Source organism: Harpia harpyja, chromosome 1 (genome assembly GCF_026419915.1).
Source record: "Harpia harpyja isolate bHarHar1 chromosome 1, bHarHar1 primary haplotype, whole genome shotgun sequence".
Lineage (NCBI taxonomy): Eukaryota > Metazoa > Chordata > Aves > Accipitriformes > Accipitridae > Harpia > Harpia harpyja.
The window spans coordinates 26,299,944-26,325,643 of NC_068940.1; the positions used below are offsets into that span (position 1 = coordinate 26,299,944).

The window sequence follows — 25,700 nt, forward strand, 5'->3', positions numbered from 1 at the left end:
AATCTCTATATAGCATATCTAAGGTAGAGGAGAGGAAGCAAAAAAATATTTCTAGATGCATAATTGCATATTGGATTGTTTTAAGTGATTGGTTCTTATCCAAGTCTACTTCAGTGTCATTCATGGTTCTCCAGTTTAGCTCAGTAACAAGCCAAATCTGATTGCTATGCAGTAAGACAGCATGACTTACACTTTTATAATGAATGCTCTGATTAATGGTTCATTGTACAGGGAGAACCCACTGGGGAGTACGTATTCCTTACTGCAGTATCTTTTTATTAAAGAAATATATTTGGATTTTCTGATTCCACTGATGTGCTGCAGTTGCCAGTGTGGTGGATAACTTGGCTTTACCATAGTTTTCCAGCCACTGTGGAGCTTTTTTGTTTGTTTGTTTGTTTGGGTTTTTTTTTTTTCCAACCTATCTACACTTTCTACTCATGAAAGGGTGATGTAACATTAGACTATATAAACAGCATTAACAAAGTGACTTTTAAAGGAATATCAATCTAATATTTAAAAATGAAAGTCTGCCTCTTTAAGCAATATTCCTTTTTTCTTTAAGCACAGGTTATAAAAGAACCTATTAAAACAATGCAGCTTAAGTTGGAAAAGGAATGAAATGCTCAGTTTACAGTCGATGCTGCTGCTTTTTCAGTTCTAGAGGGTTTTTTCAGTGTTCTACATGGATGCAGTGAATGACGCATAGTATTTCTGATGTGGAGGAGGAGGAGGAGAGTAAGACCATTGAAAGGCAGATGCAGCCACCCCACCTGAGAAAGAGTGGCAACATGTCATTGGTGAACTATGCCACCAAAATGCTTTTACCAGTGATGTCTTCATGGCTCACTCATTAGTTCCCTACTTAGTAAATCCCTTCTCAGTATGATTAAAATCTACATAAAAGTGTGTGTGCAAAATTAAATTTTCAAGTGAAACCACAGCATCTGACATTGCTATTTTCATGTGCATTTGTAAATCATATAAATATTTTGTTTTACCTAAGGATTTATGTATGGTGTAGAAGGTACCTCTGTTTACTGTGTACGTAACTCTGTGCCTGAGTTCAGCCTGAACACACTTTTGCAGTTGGACCTTGGAACTAGCCAAGTTGGTTGTATTACCTCAGAGAAGGCATGAAGTCCTGCTAAGAGGAAGGGTGTCTCCATCCAGCATCCACTGCCATCCCAAGAGTTGCAGAAGGAATGTGGTCTTGCAATCTTTTATTTCCCAGTTCTGAATGTCATGTTACTACTGTCGCTAGACATTTGTGGGATCTAGTCATAAAAATTTGTATCCATTTTTTTTTACATGTTGCTAAAATGTCCATGATGCATCTGTAAGAAAGGAATTAGATATATAAACCACCTCATAATTCATTTACATTTGAATAGAATTTCAGGGACTAAGAAAGGGCTACCAGCCCAAGTGCCATATCCCAGAAGAGTCCCAAGAACTCACTGGAAAAAGTTGCAGATGTTCAAAAGAAATTCAAGAGAAATTAAAAAATCATTTTGAAATTTATATTGAGTGCTTAGTTTGAGTAAAGCATTTGAAAGTTAGTGAAACCTCTTATTTTTTTAGTGTGTGTAGAGGGCAAGGCTTACGAGGAGCGGCTGAGGTTGCTTGGTCTGTTCAGCTTGGAGAAGAGAAGGCTGAGGGGTGACCTCCTCGCAGTCTACACCTTCCTCAAGGCGGGCAGCAGAGGGGGAGGTGCTGATCTCCTCTCTCTGGTGACCAGCGGTAGGACACGAGGGAATGGCACGAGGCTGCGTCAGGGGAAGTTCAGACTGGACATTAGGAAAAGGTTCTTCACCGAGAGGGTGGTCGGTCACTGGAACAGGCTCCCCAGGGAAGTGGTCATGGCAGCAAGCCCGTCGGAGTTCAAGGAGCGTCTGGATGACGCTCTTAGTCATATGGTTTAGTTTTAGGTGGTCCTGCGAGGAACAGGGAGCTGGACTCAATGATCCTTATGGGTCCCTTCCAACTTGAGATATTCTGTGATTCTAGGATTCTAAGGTAGCTTTAAAATAGAGGTCCTCCTCCTGTTCCCTTTTCTTCCTTTCCCCCTTAAGTTTTATGAGCAGGTACCATAGATGTAATTTAACGGTGAAAATCGGCAAGTAATTTGAAAAAGTGCAGTTACTCTGAATGTGTTGTATTTCTATTTCAGCTCTTTGAAAAGACCATCTTGAAATAATCTATCCTTTTTATTGGTTTTTTTTTCTTTTTTTCTGTGCTGTTTTTTAACTCCTTAGCTAGAAAAATGAAAATAATGTAGTCTCGTTTTTACTGATGGTTAGTCTCTCTGAGAGTTATGACCTTATCATGGTAAGGTTCCAGGCATCGCAAAAATGTTTGTTTAGAAACAACTTTTTCATTGGAATTCTGTGAATTTTTCATAGTGATAGTTTTGGGGCTTTTATAAGTATTAATACAGGGTACCTTTTGTGCTGGAATGGAAATTTGTCCGGCCCGGGGCAGCCCCTCATCTCTCCTCACAGGAGCGGCTGCTGCTGCTGCCAGCGCCTGGGCACCTGCGCCTGGTAGATGGGGAGAGGGCGGTTTTGTTTGGATTTATAGGGTTGGGGTTCTTCTTCATTGAAGCGAAGTAAAGTTTCTAGATGCTCTTAGAAAGATAACAAAAAAAAAAAAGGGGGGGGGGGGGGTGTCAAACTCCAGATAGAATTTTGCCAGTGCTGTGGAGTACGGGAAGCCATGAATTATTTATGTCTGACTTCCCAGTATGTTCCCAAAAGGCTGGTAGTATTTTTCCAGTTCATCTATCTATGATCATCTAAGATTTTAATTTGATTCTCTCAGGAGCATGTGTATGCTGTGACTTACAGAATCTCATTTGTATTTTTGCGACACCGATAGGAAATACTGTTGCTGTTGTGGAAATTAAATGCAGCCGATTTACTTTTGTGTCGTAGTTACTCAGCTATGGTGTACTCTGTTAAGCTGCTTAATTTTTATTTTTCTTCTCATACTTGCTCCAATTTTCCTTTTGTTTTTAGTGCTAAGCTCCCAGGAGTGTGGGTTAAAAGGCCACTTATCAGCCAGCTTATTTTATGAGGAAAAATGAAAAGAATTGGGGTAGCTTTTCTAGAGAAGAGAAGCCAGAACAGAAAGAAAGATACTGTGGTCATCTTCATGTGGGATAATGCTTTTTTGAAGAGGACTGATGGAATAATCGGGGGTTTGTGTCCATGCTGGATAGTACAGGAAACACTAAGCTTGAATGTATTATATTAAGCACTAAAGCAATTTTTCTACTGGTGAGGCCGGAGGAGCCCTGAACAAAGGGAGGCAGCCAAGGGAAGCTACAGTGAGGGAAGCTGTGAAGGACTGGTTATGTGTATTAAATATCCAGGATGACTTAGGAAAAAATCTGCCTTGTCTGGAGATTTGGTAGTGGTCTAGGAGCTTGGAGGCCCATTTCAGCCTTATTTTCTGTAATTCTACAGTACTGGCAGTTTTCAGTCCCATTGAAACCTGAGAATGTCCAATTTCTTACACTGAAGACTGAGCTAAACTAAAAGTCCATCTCTGAGCAGATGGACTAGTGCAAATGCGGGCCTTTGCTACGTTGGTGTTTGCTGTTGAATCGCTATTGCTGATTCACGTATGATTTTTTTTTAATATAACTGCCTTCAGTATAGTAGCTTCTCTTGCTTTTGAGAACTCATTCTGTGCTTCCTTTCTGTATGGTATTTCTCGTATCAATTTGTGTAATGAAAAAATGTGAAAGTATATAATGTTAACAGCTCAGCTGGATAACGTTGTGCTGTGGATTCAATGATACTAGCTTACAAAGTGCAATGGGCTGCAATCTTTCCCCCTTGAACAACTGTAGTAATAAACTGAACTAATGAGATAGATGTTAGAAATTATATTCTCTGTCCAGAAGAAGTACTTTAATAGGTGTACAAAACATTACTTTTAATGCCAGAGACATTTCTTGTGATTTCTCTGTTTCTAGATGAAAAGGACATACAGTGTGTCTTTTTTAATGTCGTGTCCCCCCCCCCTTTTTTTTTTTTTTTAAGATCTGTGTTTTAAAAAAAACCCCAAATCCTGGAAACATGCAGTGGTTGTAGAATATTAACTACTGTTCTGTCCAGATGTGAGCCTATTTGAAGCAAGGACAGTTTATTGCAGCAGTTGGTTGTGTAATTCCGCCCCCCCCCCCCCCCCCCCCCATGTAAACCGATACTTGCAAAATTGTAAATTACTAAAGCAGTTTTTGAAGTGGTCTTTGGTGGAAACAGAGTGTTTACAAAAACTGACACCCTAAAAATTAAAATTTACTGAACTTTATACAGTCCCAAAACAAGTTCAGAATAGCAGCAGGCAGCTGCTGCTTGTATCACACCGATGTAAACGTTTTGAACACGCGGAAACTGGTGTCGTCTTATCAGTAGCATCTTTTCAGTCACAAAGCAGCTTTCCTTTTGACTGTATGGCCTTGCTCTTCCTCTAAAATGCAATTGAAGTATTTTGGAGTGTTTGTGCCAGGGCAAGCATTTTGTGTAGCAGATAATTTTTTTCCACCAACTCAGGCAGGCTCATTTCCCCCCATCTTCCTGAAAACCTAACATCAACAGAACACCACCATGCCTCAGTGGGCTTCATTTGGATTTGCTCTTAGGGAGCGTCACAGGCCCAAATCAGTCTTTGAGTGAGGGAATTTCACTTAATTAGATATATTGCCAATTAACGTAAGCTTTAAATTACTGGGGGGAGAAGGTAAGTCATCTTAATTTGTCAGGTGAAGAGGAGAATTTAAATGGACCTCAAATGACAATTACTTGCAGAGCTGGGAGCAGGACCAAGCAGTTTTTGACTCCTAGTCTGGTTTAGTCATGCTGGGTTTTACCTCCTCGGGCTAGTGTTTATGAAACAGCCGATTCAGCGGATTCTCCCTGCCGGGGGTCGGGCAGCCCTGGAGGAGCACGAGGACCAGCTAAACGGACAAAGGGGCTTTTTCCTGGAAGCTTCTTCGCAACTGCAGAGAAAGCAATCCTGCAGCAGGGGAGCGACTGTCAGCCAATGTGTCTGAAATTATTTAGCCAGCTCCTCATTCACAGCCCTGGTGTTTCTTCCCGCCCCAGTGCAGTCTTGGGGAGGCAGTTTTTTGCGCCTCATGCTGTTGTAGTTCCACGTGTCTCCCTGGTGAGCCGCCCGGAGTGGGAAGCGTGGCTCCCCACCACCCAGAGTGAGTGTCTGCAAGGGCGGTAGGACCGCTTCACGTGGCCTTACTCATCTCCCTGAATCCTGGGGTTTCTCTCGGTTCCTGTGCACAATTTTCAGCTGGACTTTACAAGCTATGGAGTTGATAGCAAGGAGTGTTCTGCTCCAGTGTTTTCTGCAAATACAGCTCTACAAAATGAACTATTAGGCTACAAAACGAACCGTTAGGCCTTTTGTATTTTTTTCCGGTAAATCGCAATACCGAAAAGAAAATGAATTTTCTTTCCATTATGATACTGCAATTAATAATTTAGTAAAATATAAAATAATTAGATGGTTTGAAAGTAAGGTAATAGAATAAGTGTGTACATGTATGTGTGTACATGTCTTTTCTGTGGTATTTTACAAGAGAATAGCAACTTTAATTGTATGCCACAAACGAGGTAACTTGTTATAATAGAAGCCGGTTCCTTTGTTGCACAAAATGAGAAAATATAATTCAAAAGTCCTTTTAGATTAACGTACTGGAATCATATAGAAGTTTTGTACAGTGTACTTGTGATAGGAGGAGACAAGTATATCACCTGAGTTTTTAAAGATTAACTTCAAGTAGTGTATGTATCTGGAGCAAGGACATTAGCAGAGCCGAAGATTCAGTATTTACCACTTTCAGTGATTTGCTTACAAAAAGTGAGCCGTAGGAAAATATGTAGCTTCTTTAATTAAAATGATATATAATGTCATTTATCAATATATAAACTAATCTAGCCTGAGATTTAGGGAGATTTCTCGTATGAGAAATAATTGGCTTTTTTTATGAATAATCTGTATTTTCATGTTTTTGTCTTACGTATGTATGCCAGTGTCCTGACCTTCAGGAAGCTTTTGGAAAAGGCTACCCAGCTGGGCTGAATTAGTGCTCTTGGGCAGCACTGTGGCTTCAGAGCCAAAGCTTTATAGAATGTCATCTCCCCTTCCTTTAGAGCCCTAATTTCCATGGCAAACTGGTGCGGGGATGCTTGCTGTGGGTATTGAATTTATATTTGCTTTTACCAACTGCCCTTTCCCACTCTTTTCAGACTTCTTATTTCTTCCAGAAAAAGTTCTATTTTATAAAAACATGGGCTTTGAAAAGCAGAATGGAGCCAAGGCAGGAGGTTTGCCATTGATGTGAATGGCAAGCGCTGTTCACATACGACCCCCCCTGATGACATCCCTCTGAATATCCCCACTGTTTTTTAGGAGGCCTGTCCAGCTGGCAGCCTGTGGCCCAGTTCTCTTCCACAGAATAATTCTGGCCAGCTCCCACATGAATGTGATCTTATCCTAACTCGCCTGCGCATAACCATGCAAGCTGCCTCTCTGCTCCTATACATCTGGAATGTGGCACAACTTGCCTGCAGAGATGTGCTGATAGTGACATTTAAACATAGATGCTACACTATAGCTTAGCCTTCAGAAAGATAAATCTTTCCACAGTCACCACCACCATTTTGCTTTCTAAAAAAGAATACCAGAAATTCCTTCAAGTGCTAAGAATCTTTTTTTTGTAACAGGTCTCAAAAATGGCTTTCACAACTGGCAGCGTGCTGTTTTTCTCAAAAATAGTCTGATAAAACGTTGTCAAAATCACCTTCTAGACCAGAAGAAGGGCAAAGTTAATTACCTAGGCTCTAAAATATAACATATATTAACTAATCATGCACATTAGAAAGTCAGTACTAGATATCTTATATTTCTCTCATGTATCATTTGTTGGTTTTCTGTTTGCAAAGTGTTTCATGATTCATTACTTTCATGATATTGTAATTTCATGTTGGCTGCTGCCACTGGAATACTATACAAAACTCACAGCTGTAAATGATTTGAATCCTGTCCAAATGTACTGTGGTGAGTATTGTGGAGTAAGACTGGGAGATCATTTAATATTTGGTTTTATAATTAATTTAGAACTAGTTTTAGTTTTAAATAAGTGATACATTAATTCTAGATTACAGAACAGAAGCACGTTCTACAGTTTTTTCCTTACATTAATAGCATTATTCTTATATGCCTGTGATTTCTGATATGTATCAGGTTTCTAATAACAAAGTCTTTTTTTTGTTTTTCCACAAACTGCAGAAACTATGCCTGTTCCAGACCAGCCCTCGTCTTCTGACAAGACAAGTTCTCTTAGTCCAGTGTTGAACACATCCAATGGTGATGGCTCTGAAACTGAGACAACTTCTGCCATTCTAGCTTCAGTTAAAGAACAGGTATGCAAGTGTTGCATCTGCAGGCTAGAAAACAGTAATATCATTTAGTGTTTTTTTAGAAAGGTTTCATAGGTGGTATCTGAATAATTTTGTTCACAAATGCATATTGCAAAGAATGTTAAACATTTCTTCATGTCTTAGTATACTTCCATTTGCTGTCTTACAATAAGTTTAATAAGTTTTAATGGATTTGTTCATTTTATTCTCCACTTTCACTCTGTACTGTGAATGGTGGTTTTCAGAGACCTCTCCTTTTCTTGTTGGCAATCTGCATGTGGAGTTACAGCATATAGGCATGGCATATCTGAACTATAGACAAATGAGTAGTTATGGAGAAGATGTGTTATCCTAGACTTTTTAGTTGAAAAGATTTATAAGAATCCTAGGATTTTAACATTTAACATACATGTGTTTTGGTTTTGGGGTTTTTTTTTTGTGTCAAACTTGATATGAGATTATTTTAGGGCAACACTGGGTAGGGACAGAGGCTTTCAGCCTTGTGTGATTAAACCCAAAAGTATTAGAAATTTTTGAAGGAAAGGTCTTTAGTGTGATTCTCTGCTTGATTCTAATAAGACAGATTTGGACATTTTAATGTAAATTTTTGTGGGCAAAGTGTCTGAGATTTTGCTTAGTGCCTCTTTGTACATTCGGAGATGGTTAATGTTCCAGTTTATAAAAACACCTGGTCTCTGTTGCTACCTCATTTGGCTCAACAGCAGCAACAGGTATCCCAAAGAGAGACATTAAAAGATAGCTGCTTTTAGTCAGCTTTCTCCTTGCTAAAGGTGTCTAAATTGGTTCTGTGATTATAAAGCAGTGATCTTTCCCTGCCTAAGACATTCACTGCTTCTTTACTAAAATTAATGCATGAATTCAGCTTATGATATCTAACACCATTGGAGTAATAGCTGTTGAGTCATTGGGCTTTTATAAAAATTGTGACCTTGCTCTTCATTTTTTCTCTTTGATATGTACCAGTTCTCTCATTTGGTTGTTAAAGGTTAGTCATATTTTCTGGTTCTGAAAAGAGGAGCGCAAGAAAGAAAGGTTGTAACTTGGAGTTTTGTCTTAAGATTTGTGGCACGTTGTTGTATTGGAATTACCCATGGTTTAGATGTTTGTATGCCTATTGCCTTCCAGGACAATAGCATTACTTGGGCATGTACCAGTGTTTCAGACTGTGTTGCTGTATTATTTTGAAGAAAAATACCTGCCTTAGCTTTTAACTCTCTGATGTTGGAAAAAATGTACAGGGAAGTTACATAGGTAGAAGATATACTGCACGTGCCTATTAGGATGTCAAACACAGTATTGAATAGTGAGAAGTCCTTCTCTGTTGTTGGGTTTTGTGATGAGACTGCTAGTTTATACCTGGTCATGTATTTTGCAACTGAACCTCCCACCCCCATATATCAGTGAATGCAGTACTAGAGGGAATCAGTGCTGAATCCACTAGCTGAAAAGGATTTTAAGTGGTAAAATATTAGCAAAGCTTTTTCTGATTCCTGTGAACCACAGCAAAAAGGAGCCTGTAATAAAGGAGTTTTGCATTCACCAAGAACAGCCTAGCCAGCTAACCTAAGGTACTGTTGACTAACAAGATAATCTCTTGAACTGAATTACTGTGGTACAGGGTACCAAAATTTCACAGGTATTCTCTTAAGTAAACTTCTTTCTTGACAGGTGATCTCTAATCAGACCTGTCTTGAAGCTGGAAGACTGTACTAAGCTCAAAAATGAGACTGATTCTTTTTTGGACCTGAATGCATTCCTCAGAGTATATGGTGACTTCAATAAATGTGGCTTAATGGCACACATTTATGTTCAGCCACACTCACTACTGAGAAAGCCATGTAACTCCAATATTCTTTTTTTTTTTTTGTAGTAAAGATTTGAAAAACAAAAACCAAACCAAACCAAAAAAACCAAACCTGCTTTTGGGCTTTTTCTATTCCCCACATTACTGTGTGTTTTGACAGACTTCCATTATTTAGTGTTCTGTTGGAAGAATTCTAGATAAGACCACCATCCTGTGCTTCAGGCAGGTGCAATGCGTTAGGCTGATTCTGCATTAGGGGGAGTATATGAAGTATGTTTCTAATTGACTGTTCAGATGGGTAGCCCTCTGCTTTTTAGAAGGAGGAATGACTTACTTTACTGCCTGGTATGTGATTTTGCTTTATGTGCCCTTTGACTGTACCTGAAAATATACCTAGCGTTTTAGAAACACAGACAATTATTCAAAATTACTGCTAATAAAGAAAAAAGATGATTGAGTTCATAACTAAGGTATGTTTTAATAAATCAAATATGTTAATGTTTTCTTTATCTGTGGTGATGCTTAACTTTAAAAAGTTTCCATACTTTTTTAATTCTCTTGGAACACTTGTGGCAACTTCATATGTTACTTCTCATGAAATAACTAGAACAGTGTCTCTAAGTGACTGCAACAGAGTAAACTGTGGGATTTATGGTATTGATGACTGTAATGGGTGTTTGCAGTCTTTGAAGAGGGCAGGTTATGTGAAAGAAGGAGACAGAGAAGAAGTCATAGATGTTTATTTGCTCTACTTACATTTCCTATGTGAAACATAAACGATTTATTCAGAAAATCTGAAGCTTTGCTGTGCTTAGTTCGAAGAACACATACCCCTATACTGTCCTATTTTGAGGAACAGATCTATTGGGTCTAAAAAATTGTGCTTGATATGTCAAATGTAAAATGGCATTCATGCTGGTCATGACTGGATCAGAAGATTTAGCCACGTGCTTTTCACTGTGGGGATTTCTGTCAAAATAGAAATTAAAGCCTGTATTTTGTTGCTGAGGTGTTAGGTTGATTTTAGGAAATTCAAATCCTGAACTCCTTGCCTTAATGTATAAGCTATTTTATTTGTGTTTTACCTCTGGACAAGTGTGCTGAATTGCTTTCGGGTTTCAGACTTCTGAGATGCAATTGAGAAGATGTGATGGATAAGGAATATGAATCCATTTTTTTTCCCCTTGCTGCTAACTTTCTTAAGGTCAGCAGGCACTGCTGGAGGGGAGGTCAGGATCATACATCGTATGTCTAAGAAATAGTGAGATGCCAGGCAGTGAGCTTTGGCTTAGGTGTTTTCAAGCTGTCCTCATGAAGAGGAAGGGTTAATAACTTCTGTGAAAGTGAAAGCTGTTGGGTTTTTTTGGTGTTTTTTTTTGTTTGTTTGTTTGTTTTTAGACAGTCAGAATCAAGTTCTTAAAGAGAAATCATCAAGTAGTGTTAACAACTGGACAAATAGTTTCAGTTTTCCATGCTGTATAAAATGTGGTTAAATATCTGTGTATGAAGAAGGATTTTTTCTTTCTTATGATATACTGGCAAACACATTTGACCCAATGCTTCATTGGTTTTAGAAAACATAAGGCCATTTCTGTTTCTGCTTTGTCATCTGCTTTCGTATCTGTAAATATGGGAAGAATTCTTCAACAGAGTGAAATATCAGGACTCAATGATTAGTGAGAACGTATGTGACATATACAACTATTTCTTCTGCAAAAAGCATGATATGTTTCTGATTGGGAATTTCCACCTGTGCAAGTGACTTCTCAGTGTTAAAAAATTCCTGGGAAGAGAGCTATTGATAATGCTGCTTTGAAGATAGGAAGAGCTGCTGGAGAACCTTTTGAGTAAATACATAGTAAAGCTGATGCTTTCCCTGGAAGTCTCCAGACGTTCACAGTACTTTGGTTCTTGGCACACAGAAACTGCTCCCTTGGAAGCTGAGGAGGAATGTAGTGACAATGACCTAGCAGAAGCTTGTTTTGGCAGATTTTTTAAATAAAAACACTTGGAGAACATGAGATAAAATAATTTCCTAGAAGTGAGATTCACCTTGAAGCACTGACAACTATATTCAACTCAGAAATAGTATCATACGTTCATTTTAGTTTCTTTGTGACTCTAGTTTCCTTTACTATCTTAGTAGTAGCCTGTTTCAGAGAACAGCTCTTTCCCTTTCAGAAAACTTATGCAAAGTATGAGTTGTGTAATGTTTAATACTTCTTTTAAGTCCTTTTTAAACCTACCTATTTCAAATAAAGATGCTTATTTCCAGATGCCTGTCCTCATTTCCCCCTCTCTCCAGAAAAAGCTTAGGCTCTAATACTTTTGGAATATTTCTCACACTGTTTAAATAAATGGTTGATTAATTCTGGTTGATTAATTCGTTCTTTAAATCATAGTGCTGATTCCAGAGAAAACAGAAGTCTGGCTTTGAGATGGTTGCTGAGAGCTTGCTTTTTTGTTGTTGTTGGTTTTTTTGTTAAAACAAGAATGAGAGTGTCATCTGTAGGGTTAAAAACATCCTGGCTTTATAAAACTTATATTTTTTCTAAAGTAACTCCTGTTGACTTTAAATATTTACCAGTTTTCCAATTAAAAAGCTACTTGTTTGTCAAGAAATTGTGGTTAAAACTAGAGTAATAAACACAGACAGGCTAATAATGACCAAGTGTTGTAATGCATGTCAGTATTAAATAGGGATAATACACATGACTTAAGTGAACTTGTATGTTAGGTGTTAGTACTCTTTGGAAACAGTGTTACGTATGTCATGCACATCATATATATGTATATGTAAGTAAGGCTGCAGATAGAAATGGCTGTAGAAGTTGAAAGATTTAATTTCTTTTCTTGGCTCTTCCAGATTGTTTTTCCCCATGTCTTTATATCATGATTGAAGTTTTAGAACAAAACGGATGTTTCAATTCAGACTATTTTTTAAGGTTTTAAGAAGACACTTGTGAAATCATCTAGTCTGACCAGCAGGTCATGACATTTCATACAGTTATCCAAGTATTGAGCCCCAAGTCTGATCACAAAATGACTTCTGCAGCTGTTTTGCCTAAGATAATGCATGCTGTTACAATACATGATATTCACCAAAATAAAATCTCATTCTTGCCTTACAGGAACTAGTAATTACTCTAGTAACCTTAAGTATTATGTAGCTTTTCTAAATAGGTTCAATTGTGATATATTCATGTCTTGCTTGCCCTCAAACATCAGGCTCTATCTCTGCCTTTAAAAGTTTTAGCCACTCTATTTCAGAACCATGCTAATTATATTCAATCAATACATATTTCTTTTATCATCTCTCTAAGTAGCATGTCAATATATTCACTTCCTTAGTTATAGAACTCCCTTGTTTCCAATGAGGTTTTAAAATATTCCAGAGGGATATTCCTCTTCCTTTTTGCCATCTTTTATTTTCATTAATACACTGATTTTAGATAAGAACTAGACTTGGCTATATGATATGTTTTGAGTAGCACCAGTCTATACAATGGATACCATACTTCTAAGTTGCTGGATGGACCAACATATTATTGAAATAAGAAGCTTTGTAAGTACAGCTAGTTCTTCCCAGGTAGATCCTCAAGTTGATGGGGAATGCTTTTGAGATGTACGATTCCACTACTGGAAATGGAGAGTTGAGTGGAGAAGTTTTGAAGAGTGTCATCACAGTGGCTGTTAAAGAAGGAAATAATTTATTATGCCTACTATACGCCCTGCTCTATAGGATTCTCAAGTTCTTGATTTAGTCTGGGACTGGTTTCACATAGCTCTTTGGAGCAGCTGTGAGTGTGTTCATGTTGTGCTTCTCAAGAAACGGCAGTTTACAAGAATGGAGACATAGACAAGTAATTCCTATTCAGAACCACATATCCTGCAAGTCATGCCAAAAAGGCAGTAGCCATAGTAGATGCAGTATGAAGAAACTAAGAATTACTTCACTGATAAAAGGATGTGGTGATAATCCAAAATATGTATTTTTGGGATTGTTTGAAATGAGTTGGAGTGGAAAGGCTTCTGTGAAGATTTAGTCTGATAAGGAGTATTGAGAGAATATATCCTCCCAGCAAAACCATCTTTGAAAAGAGGGAAGAAAATGCCAATTACCAGAATAAAATTAGAGTTAAATATGATGCTATTTTGACTTAAGGTAATGTTGAAAAATTAGTAGTTCAAAGCCAATAATTTCAGAGAAGCTGGGTAGAATGCCACTTAGTGACAGCTCAGTCTAATGCTAATTTAAAGCGCTATTAAAGGTCATCACAAAGAAAGGCAAAATATCCTTTCTTATCATGCAGCTAGTATATGAACACACTTTTGCTGATCCACAGGCACTTCTGCCTTAACTTGGTTTTTTTGCCATTAGTGGAAGAATTTCAAACTTGGAATAAGATACCCTAAGAAAGTAATAAAATTGATCTCAATTTCAATAGCATTTAAATTTTAGTGTATTAAATTTCTAACATTTTAACATGTTGCGGCATTTTAACAGCATTGATTTCTTTTTCACCAGTATCATTCACTGGGGCTTTTTTAGTTGTAAAATATTTTCACACCTAAACCCAAGTCTTCTAATCAGCATAGTGGAATAGATTCTCAATCTTGCCTTAAAGTCACTGGAGAGGGAGATCTAAATGAACTTAAAATAGAAGTGGCTAGTCAAGTTGTGCTTTTTCCTGTACAGATGCAGCTCCCTCCATTGTACTGACAAATGTGGACTTACACAGCCACGTTGGGGAATGCTGCTGGGGAGCTGAGCGAGTTGAAAATAACCATCCGAAAAGATAAGAAGGCAGCTTTGTGTTATGGAAGGTTGAGTGTGTTGTTTTCTTTTTTGGCAAGGGGTGGTTGGATCAATTTGCCAACTTGTTTTCAAGGATTGGGCTTTTTAGCATAGCTGCTGTAAAAATATGCTTCAAGCCATGGGTTTTGTCAAGTCTTTTGTAGTATTTGGAATGATTCAGACAGTCCAACATAACATCCCTATTTAAATATACAGGGGAGTGGAGGGTTTGGGTGTGTCTCCCCCAACTTTGCCCCACTTGTCTAAAAGGAAGTCACAAGCATGTTTCTGTATACTTTATGTTCCTGAGACTTAGCTATCCTACCTATTTTCCATATTTTTCTCTTTCTGTGCTTGAATTAAGCAATATCTTCCAACAGTAATTTTCATTTGCATAGAAAATATATGAAGCTGTGAGGCCCAGGGCTTTCAAAACCAGCATACCTCTTCTACAGAGAAAAGAAAGTGCTGTTAAAAGACCAAACTGTGAACACTTCAGTTAGTGATTTTTTTTTTTTATTTCTTCTGTCTTCTCTTTTCTGGAAATGAAAGAAAACCGCTAAAAGCACTTTCCAGATTTCACAGTGACCCTTCTGCTTTAACTTGCCTTGCCAGTACTTTTCATGCAGCTTGCTCTTACAACTTCAGTTTTGAAAGGGATTTTTGAAGGAGATTAATTTTTGTCATTGTTTTAGCATTTTTTATTCCTTTCATGTCATTTTGAAAACTTGAATACTCCTATTCTATTTTCCCATCTGTGTCTGTGTGTTTTCTCACATGATGGCATCTTCTACTCCTGATGCATTTACTGCTAAATGGAACTGTATCTTTCTGTGGGTAATTTAAATCTTTTGTATTTGTAGAAAAAGCTACTGAACGGGTAGTTGAATGCTATGCATGTTACACTTTCATAAAATATGTTACAATTCTGTTTATCCCCAAACAAGAAAACTAGAACCCAGCAAATGCTATGCTAAGTTTAACTGAAGTCTACACCTGGGAGTTAAAGTACATTACTACCCACATAAGCTTAACTTTGGCTGTGAGTTATGTAGTTATGACAACACTAAACCAGTTTAGAATCACACAATAAATTGATTTTAGTAATGTATAGCATGTACTTCTCTTTTTTTCCTCCTCTGTAGTGAAAATGAAGTATTTAGCTCTGAAATTTTTGGTGACAGAAACCTATAGTTGCCTCTGATGAGAACCTTTCTAGTGTGAAGGGATAAAAGGCTAGCAAAAGACATTGATCTTTAAAAAAGATTTGAAGATTCGTAGTAAAGTTCTAGACAAGTTAATTGCTTAATTCATAATTCTTTCCCTCAAGGCTAACATTGCATTTTTGGTAGAACATCAGTCACTTTGTTTTAGAGGGAGGCTTTACATGTCTAACCAGTAACATGTTTAATGGTGGAGCCAGAATTCTTGTATGGGTTTGCTGCTACTCTTTATACATACGTTTTCCTTTTCTATGCAAACAGCAAATCCAAGTCCTGAGGCCCAAAGAGTTTTTTCTCCTTTTTATTTTTTAAAAGATTTCATTGGAAGTTTTTTTTGGTTGGTTGGTTTGGTTGGTTTTTGTTTGTTGGGGTTTTTTTTAGTTGGGTTTTTTTTTAATGTTAAGGGGTAGATATGATGAGATGATAGCAGCTTAAATTTTGAAGTATCTTTTCTAGGATGTAATGTTTTTTTGTTGTTGAGACCTTGTCATAGTGCAATACTCTTCGACCATGTTCTTTTAGATATTCCACATGCAGGGGACTTAATGTACAGTACAAAGTTTAATTAATTTGATGGTACTTGCAGTTACAGAGGATTTTGATTTAGCACAGTGACAAGAATGCACTCAAATCACAATTTAATTAGAAATTACAGTTGGTGGAGTATAGCAGTTGCACTATACACGTGACACAATATAAATGTGAAATTATCTAGAATATGCTCACCATCATGACGCTGAGCATTCCCCAGCGATCAGAAACCAATGTGTTTGTTGAAGTCAGCTGAAGCCCTCAGCTCTCTTCAGAGTTCTTCTATTTGTTGTTTGTTTTTTATATCGGGCTTTACCACATAAACAATCCCCATGCTGGTCTGGCTGAGTTGTTTGTAGCCTTGGGGTCTCCCGTGCCAAGTTGGTGGCCTATCTCTTCTCCCTTCGTGCCTGTACTATGCTACTCTGCCTTCACTTCTGAAGGCCACTGCTATTATGAGAGGCCTGTATCTCATCATGTTAGTGGCATTAAATACCTCACTGTACACAGAATGACTGCTTGATACTTCTATGTGGTCATAACAAATTAGCCATAGGCACCTGCTTGATTATAAAAATTGCTGTTACAGCTAAACCAAGTGAAATAAAGCTACAGGCAGATGGAGAAGAGCTCAGACAGAGAAAGCCTGGCCAGGCTCAGTTCTGAGGTCTTGCAAACTTGGTACAAAGCCGAGCCATTACTTGGTTCATTAAGTGCTCCATATAATTCATACAAAGCTATCCAGCAAGCTCCACGATGGGGAACATATTCCTTCCTCCATCACTCTCTGAGTCCAACAGAGAGCTGTCCTACGCGCCTGGAGCTCCAAGCCAGCAACCACTGGGGAGTGAGGCTCGTCTCGCAGGAGGTGTATCCCAGCTCAGCCCACCTGCCTGGAGTCTGCGCTGTTGCATTGCGAGTTCATCAGTCAGTAATTGTAGGTGGAATCACAGCAGGCAAGAAGTCGCTTGCTGAGGGAATGACTGGGCTCTGCAGAAAAGCATAAAATAGTAAGCTAAATACCTATTACAGTTATAAGAGTAAAAGATACTCTTGATTAGAGTTATAGGATCATAATTTATAAGTAGATCCAATATGTATAGAAGTTATGTTATTTTAACCAGAAGCACCCCTAAACCTAGTTTTGTTTTGCTCTGGGTCTGCATTCCTTTCATTCAGGGACAGACCGTTATGCAAACGGTTGAAATACTTTGCTGATACAGTCAGTTTGTCTAAAACAAAGGCACCCTTGGGTTTCCTTTGGCATTGAGCTGAGTTTGGCTTCCTTTTCAACAGTTGTGATCAATCATGTCATTATTCTTTGCTGAGCCTTCAGGTCATGTAGCCTCTATTTATCTCTTCAGAGCATTCCTTCATTGTGGGTAAGTGGGTGGGTGGGGGGGGGGGTCTGCGTGGGGCGGGGGTGTCTTTGATCAGTCACAGCCCTTTGTCCCCTTGTTTTACATAATGTGGTATGAAATCTTGTTTTCTCATGTGCAGAAATTTACCTTGTTGGGTAATAATAACTTGTGACACCAGCTTTTGTAAGTGAAAAACTGCCACTGATTATCTACTTGGCAGCATACAAAGTAAAATTTCTATTTCTATTAGTATTCCCTCAATTTCTTCTGTCTGGATTGTCATATAGCAAACAGCTGCTTGTAGTCTGTTTACTTAGTTGTTTCAAAATGTGAGCTGTACTTCTCAAAATTCATCTCTGTTTCTTCAGTTGCCACATTTGTTTTTCCTTGAGTCCTTGTAAAACATTATTCTTATATTTTTCAGACATTCCCATCTCTTAGGCATAACTAGTACCTGTCTGTGTTGAGCTTTCCTTCCTTGGGTATCCGGCACCCTCCAATATAATGATCTGATTAATCTGGAATGACATTTTGCTGGTTAGTGTGGTATTCTATCACTCTAACCTGCAATTCATGTTGCAGTGTTATCCCATGGTCACGGTTATCCATCTACCCCAACAGTAACACAGTGCAATTATGTGCCTGGCTGTGTAATTTAAGCTCTAAATCGAGCCTTTTGTATGCCGTTACCAGCCTCTTCATCTAGGAGGTCTTTTAGATTATGTTCATATTGCTAAGCATTTTTCAACAAAATTTTTCAGTGAAAAACAAAAAAAAAGACAGAATGGAAAAATTTCCTGACTTTATCTTTCACTTCTATATATTTCATAGTCTTCAGAGTCTTGATGTGGATAGGTATATTTAAGAATTGTACTGTATGCTGCCTTGAAACTGGTAAATGTTTTTTTAACTCCATCTGATTCCAGCATAGCAACACATCTTGGTAAAATTCTGTTTATATTTTTAGTGTATAGCTATTCACTGAAGTACATCTGTGCTTCAGGTGTTACAACTGGTACCCCTGGAAAATATTGTTTTCCTTTTTCAAAGTAGTTGAAGATTTTTTTCTTTTTCCCTTAATACTATCTTTCCTATATGTAGTTACACCCGTCTTTGTTCACTTTGTTGTCAATCTAGGTCATTATTGGAAGCTTTTGTTGACAGAGCATTTGAGGGTAAGTGCATCTGATACTATAAATAGGGTTGATTCTTCATAGCAAGTCAGCAGAATCATTTGAAAATTCTCAGTTTTGTACTAGGTTTGATGAAATGGAAGATTTACTGCATTCTCCTGCCAACCAGTAGCATAAAAACTTTGACATTCCAGAATTGAATAATTTTGAATTAACACAGGATTACTGATTTTGTTTGGAAGGGATCAATGGACCCTTTAAAATACCTATTTTCTTAAAACAAAACAACACCAAAACAACTTCTATTTTTATTTCACAAAGCAGTGCTTGCACATGAAAACCTGTTCCAACACAGTTTATGTTGTTCTGTTTGTTGAGGTCACAGAAGATAGAGGATGCTGTTCCTCTTACTATATGTTTTCAGTAACCTGTGCTGCGAAAATAGATGATTCTTTGCATTAGGTTTTTGTTTGTTTACCACAAGTTGTGGCAGGGACCAACCAAACAGTATGCGTTCTTGCCACAGTGTAAGGCAGCCTTCTGGTACAGCTCCAAGATGGTGTTCTACTAGCTAAAGATTTTCAGGCATGGAAAAACCTGTGATAGATTGTGTTGTCTGTACAGCTACAACCGCAGGAGGGGAGTTAGGTGCAGGTCTGGCTGCAACATGTGCATGGGCACCTTTCTGAAACCTTTGACCGCTATGTATGCTGCTGCACCTCTACAATAACCAACATTTTGTTCCTGTTTCACGTTCTCTAGTAGGCTTTAAAGCCTTATTTGAATAGTGAATAAATTCTTGAGATTAGATTAACAACGTAGTTTCATCCTATGCCCTTTCTGTGTGCACAACAAATGTGTTACAAAACCAGGTATAACACTACATAAGTGCCTCTGTCTCTGAAAGTAGGACTGTATGTGCCACTGTGATGCGTATTGGGATTGAAAAGCATTGTAAACGGTGTACATAACAGTGACTTCTCCCCACTGCAGCCTATAAAGATTTGTAAGCACCCCACAGCTTATGTGCAGCACCAGCATCCCCTTTAGAGGATTTTCATGCTGAGGCTGGGTGATGGACTGTAGAAAATGGACAGTTGTCCGTAATAAATTTGATAGCCACTCAAACTGAGGTTTGACTCAGTGCCTGTTTGCTGATATTGAATCAGCATTGCTACTGGTGCTGTACTTTTACGTGCCAGATTCACTGTCAGACACAGAAATATAAATTCATGGATAGCGTATGCCGTAGTGATGCCTACTAAAATGCGGAAGTGCTAAGCTAAGTTAATGACTCCAATACAGTTGTTTCTTTAGTAATAGGTGAATATTTAAAGGCTGATGATAAGTCCACTAAGCGCTTTTAATTTAATTTTAGAGAGTGAAATACAGTTTATTCCATGAATGCGTAAAAGCATAAATATAAATGAGAAAGTACTTTCTGCAAGAGTGGTATGTGGGTGATATGCAGCTCTATGCACTAATTTGGTGTGACAAATTGTCCAATACTTAAAACCTTGCTAGATTGTTTCAGTGTGTGTGAGAGAGAGAGAAAGCATTGCCACTGTCAGGTAGTTTTAGTGCGCTTCGGTTTGTGAAGACCCTACGTAGTTGTGTTTCCTTATGCATTGGGAATAAAAGGACTGAAAGAAATTTGTCTGGTTGTCATCAGTGTAGTCTGAACAGAAACCAGTGTGTTCCCTCCCCTTTTCATCTGCGATGAGATATGTGTGAAGTTTACTCTTCTCCATGTTCCCCACCACATACAGTTTAGCTTCTGATTTTCTTGTGTTGACAACTGTATCTGCTCCCTCTCAGTTTATCTGTGGTCACGCAAAGAGCTACTTTATGGTTTCTTACTGTAAATTTGAATGGCATATAGTGTCCCTTGATGATTTTTTTTGTTGCCTTTGATTTAACAAGGTAGCCTGTTAGTCTGCAGTTATAATGCAAGATTTATAGGCATAGTTAATATCTTTTATGAGGCCAACTGTTATAGGGAAAAAATATGCAAGCTTTTCTGTGAGTCTAACTTATGCAGCTGAATCTTTGCCCTTTTAATTTTTTCACCGTTAGTTGTTCTAATAGCATATACTCCTTCTCATTACAAGCCTTCCCTGATGTGAAGATGTCATATGATAATAGGTGTTAATGTTTTTCTGGTTCATGTGGTAGAATATTTAAAAAAAAAAAAAGTATTGTTGTTTCATGAATCTTGTGTTGTTAATATACGCGGGCTGTACCTGCGTTGTTTGCATAGTTCATGCCTGTATGAATACAGTCAATGGCTCCTTTTCGTATAGCAGCGCACATGTATGCATACAGAGGTGTAAAGTCTTTTAATAAAAGCATATTAATTTGTATCTCTTCTGTTCAGTATTTTAGATATTTGTGAAGATTTCTATTTAGTCCAACTTAAGTGCAAATGTTTTTTTCAGTTGTCTTTTTTGATCCTTAATACGCATTAAGAATCAGCATTACTTGAAAAGGGAGAAATAGGCATAGGCGTTCTTCCTCTCATCAGTGATTGTGGTAAGTGAGGGATGAATGGACTGACTTAAGAAAAGTGTGGATCTTCAGGTTAACATTGAAAAAGATTGTATTAACATTGACAAAGATGCACAAGTTACTTAAAATAATTCTGATTTTAATTTGAATATTCTTGACATATTCCTTCCTTGTTGAGTGTGTTTATTCTTAGCATTTGTTTTCTCAGTATGTGCTTGAAAGAGTCATCAAATTATGGAGCACATGTGTCCTTGCAGTTGTGGTCTAATACTGCCTTTTTTCCCTGGAGTTCAAGATTAATTGGTTTAGATAATACAATACCGTGCAAATTTCAAAGCGTTTCTATTCATTACTGAAAAGCATAGTATGAGAAAGCTTACTTCAATTCCATTCACTTTAATAAGTGAATTAAAAAGATCATAATCAGCTGCATTCCTTTTTTATGGCATATTAGTTATTTTCTAGTAGGGAAAAACTCATCTGGTTTTGTTTCTTTTTCTGCAAAGCTTCCTGAGACTTTTCAGAAATTTGTTACCTGCATTCCCTGCTGGATGAAAGTTTCAACATGCAATGCCTTATGACAGTGAAGAAAAAGCCTACACCATTCCTTCAAAGAATATAGAATTTGATTTCTAACCTTATGCATATTCTGATCTAGAAGTTTAATGTAATTCTGCTGTAGTGCTTCATATGGTAACTTTAATTTCTCCTTCATTATTTCTGGAGAAGGCAAGCTGAAATCAGGAAAGCTAAAGCCTGTTTGGAGCTGAAATTGGGAGCATGAAGTAACAGGAAAGGATTCTGCAAATATTTCCCTAAGGGAACTCAGGGAAATGTGGGTCCATGGATGAATGCTGGAGGGAATCTAATGGTGGACAACAGAGAAAAGGCAGAAATTTCCCTTGTTTTCTTAACTGTCCCCAGACAAGGGACAGTAACATGGAGGAGCTGCAAGTTAAGGACTGTTTAGAGAAAGTGGATGTATTCAGCTTCTTGGGGCTCTATGCCAAGATTTGCAAGAGCTCATTCAGGTGGTAGGATTGCAAGGCAGCTGTCATCCAGGAAAAAACATGGTAATTGAGGAAAGTCCTGAGAACTAGAAGGAGGCTAACCTTATACCAGTCTTTACAAAAGATAAGAACAGTCCAATCCCTGGACCAATGGCTGTCCAATGGCTCTGTCAGGTCAGTGTCAGTCCCCAGAAAGATCATGGAATACATTGTCTTGGCACTTGCTTCTAGATATGTGAAGGGCAAGAGGGTAAATAGGAAGAGTCAACATGGATTTCTGAAGTGCAGTTAGTGTTTTGCTAATCTGATTGCCTTCTAGGATTAAATGTCTGACAATGTGAATGAGGGACGCACATGTGATATGGTACAATTGTAACTTTGTTAAGACTTCTGACACTTTCTCCCACACTGTTGTCAACAGTAAGCTGAGAAGCATGGGCTGGGTATTGAGTGGGCTGAAAATTGACTGGACTACTGTACTGAAAGGGTAGTTAGTAATCAATAGCTCGACCAGTTAGCAGACAGTAAGAAGCAAATACCTCAAGGGTTGATTCTGGTACTCATGCTATTCAATTCTTCAGTGATTTGGAAGACAGAATTGAACAGAATGCACCCTCAGCAAATTTGTGAATGATACTAAATTAAGGTGATGCTTGGAAACCCAAAGTAGAGCTTCAGTCTTAAAGCATCTTGAGACCTTGAACAAACTGAGGACTGAGCCAACAGGAAACTCATGTGTGTAAAAAAGAGCAGACTGAAATTCCACATCTGAGGTGGAATAACACCATGCATCAGTCCAGACCGGGAAGCACCCAGATGAGTCACAGCCCTGCTGAAAAGGACCTGCAATCATTAAGAACGTCAAGCTGAATATGAACCAGTGGTGTGCTTTCACTGCAGACAAAACTAACCGTGTACTGGGGTACGTTAGAAGGAAGGAGAGGCATGACTAGCAGACTGAAGGAAGCTGTTAGCACCCCTACTTGGAGCTGGTAAATCTGCTTCTTGGACAACTGTGTGTCATTTTGGTAACCCCCAATACAGAGGGATGTTGAGAAACTGGAAATAGTCCAGTGGGGGGTTACTAAACTGGTCAGAGGCCTAGACCACATGATGTGATGGGAGAGGTTAGGGAGCTGAGATTTTTAGGGAGCTGAGTCTGGTGAAGAGGAGGCTAAGGGGGTGATCTTAGGTTAGCCCACAATAACTTAAAAGGGAGTGACAAAAGTGATGGCACCAAACTTTTCTCAGTAGTGGCATACAGTTTAGCAAGGGGCAATAACCATAAATAGCAGCTTGGGGAATTCAGACTGGACACAGGAAAACTTTTTCATGAAGAGGATACTGCAGTAATGGAAGAGGTGACCAGAAAGGCTGTGAGTTTGATCTTTCCCAGTCAACTACACAAATCCCAATCTCATGTTGGAAATGATCGTACTTTTAGTGGGAGGTGAGACTAGGTGATTTCCAGCCAGAATTTCTATGGTTCTATAATGATTCTATAGTAATTCAATGATAATGCACAATTTCACTCAAATTATAATTTACACCTTTGTATGTAGACTGTGGAAAATATATTTTGAGGGAGGATAGTGTGGCTTAAAAATTCCCACAATTTGATTACTTAGCTTTTAATGCTTTAAAAAATAAGATTAGAAACTGAGGATAGCTGATTATTGAAGAATAATCTTATTACTTTTCAATGCTTGTATTAAGTGGTAAGGACTGAAATAACAGATCACCCAACAGGATTGGTGGATGAAGGGGAAAACTAGCTAGCGCAGAATGGAATTTTGGAAGATTTTGGTAAGATTTAGTTCCCCCCCCCCCCCCCCCCCCCCCGGAGATAGAGGTTATCTTTATTTTTACATAAAGATTTCTAAGCAGGTTTTAGAGACCAAGCTATTACTTCTGAAACTCTACCAGACCTTAATATTTGCAAGAGAGCAAAATGTGGAAATAAATAAGTAAATTAATTAATTAATTAATTAATTAATAATGTTTTCTTGATGTTAATAATATAAAGCCTCACATTTAGATTTGATAACCTTTTTATCAAACTTTATATGACTGATCCATTCTCTTCAGAATCCTTTAGCTTCCTATTTTATTGAATTAGGAATAGTAACATTTACTTAAATTTTGGACAGGTTGCGTGTATATGTACATGATGAGAGCTAGTATAGGTCCCTTAAGGGAGGTAGGGTGCTTTTTCTCCTGACAGTTGTTTGTAACAGATTGAATAGCTGGAGAAGAGTAAAATAGGTACAAACACTATGTTACATGCTTGAATGTGGCGAAGATTCCTATCTCATGAGGGTTGAACCTTCCCTTCAGAGGATTCAGAGCTCATTCATAGACGCCCTGCATCTCCCCATGTGATGTGGACCTCAGGTCACATAAAATAAGGCCAGGCAAGTTAATTATGCCTTCAGCAGGAAAATTAATCACCTCATAGTCTGTGCATAGCATATAAGTAAATAGACCGGAAATCAGGGCAAGATATTCCCTGTAAAGGAAACTGAGTAACTTCGTGCTGCTGCAATAAGCTGGCTGTCTCTGACTGCTTGATCTCAGTGGCACAGAGAACAGTCAACGCTTTTTGAATGCATGATCAGGTCTGCAGGAGACTTCTTTGGGTTAATCCTCAGATTCAGCAAGGTATTTCCTGGTGTTTGTTCAGCTCTCTCTAGAGCTGAGGGAGAAATACTATGTAATAGTTGCAATAATGGATTTTAGGATAGAGTACGTTGATTGTTATCTCGATAATACTGAAGTGGTTGCCATGAAAATAAATGATTGTTCAAGTCAGAGACAGTTCTTGTTCTTTTCAGGGTTATTTAGAGGGAATACCAGTGTCAAATACCAGATGCGGATTTCGTGCAACACAAGTGGGATTGTGGCCTGTTTCTGTCTACGTTATCTGACTATTTATACAGTAGCCATTTACCAATACCTGTTCCGTCCCTCCTTCCTTCCATGTTAAATCCTAAGAAATGCGTGGTGCTTTAAAGAAAAACTGTACTTTAACAGCTTTTGGTGGGTATCTTGTAGTTTACTGAGACAACATTGAACAGTACTGTTTTAGCTTTTGTGCTACTTCTAATGGATATTTTCTTTCAGTTTTGTGCTGTACCCTATTGACTTCAACGTATTTAAGCAGGTCCCAGAAGGGGGATGTAATAATAATGAAGTTTTCTACAAAACCTGCTGCAGCTTATATTGTCTAATGTACTACGTACCAGCATTTTCTACAGCAGTTTGTTTACCGTTAAAGTTTACATTCTCCAATTCCTTCTGTTGCATCACTATCAGTAAAACTGAAGTATGTTCTGCATTTTCATATGCTTGTAAAACTGTATTGTCTTCAGTGAGTTTATGTAATTTTGGCTGTTTAAAGTAGTTCTGCAATAGTTTTCTTGGTTACCACACAAATGAATATGCTTTCTGTCCTAGATGCTGCCTAGATTTGGATTACAGATGTCATCTGATGTTACTTTTTCAGTAGGTTGTGCTATTCTGAACACATTTTAAAATAGTTGAATAAAGACTTGGAGCTTGTTAAAGGAAGGATTTTGTATCAGGGTTAGGTTTTTAAAGCTTGTTACTTACGATGTATTGGTAATTGCTGCACTTGTTAATTTTAGGCCTAATGAAGCCATAGTTCTGCAGCGCAAGAATTGCCACCCAGTTACCACGTCTGTGTCTTAATTTTGTTTCTTAAGTGAGATTTATTTTATTGTAGAAGGAACGTGTATTGTATAAAACCCTCACTTTTCTCTGTTAGCATTTTTTTGCCCAACACAGTAAAATGCTTTCTTACTACTGGGACCTCTGGATGCTGTCATGCAATTTTCGAATTA

General features: G+C 38.1%; 1 protein-coding gene across 6 annotated transcripts in view; it reads left to right on the forward strand.

The window, feature by feature from the left end:
• The window catches only part of CTNND2 (catenin delta 2), a 702,624-nt gene that overhangs the window by 118,336 nt on the left and 558,588 nt on the right, over positions 1–25,700 (forward strand). For all 6 annotated transcript variants that reach the window (XM_052781625.1, XM_052781615.1, XM_052781635.1 and 3 more), the window contains one exon: positions 7,318–7,451. In XM_052781625.1, coding sequence (XP_052637585.1) covers positions 7,318–7,451 — 134 coding nt within the window. The remainder of the gene's footprint in view (positions 1–7,317; positions 7,452–25,700) is intronic.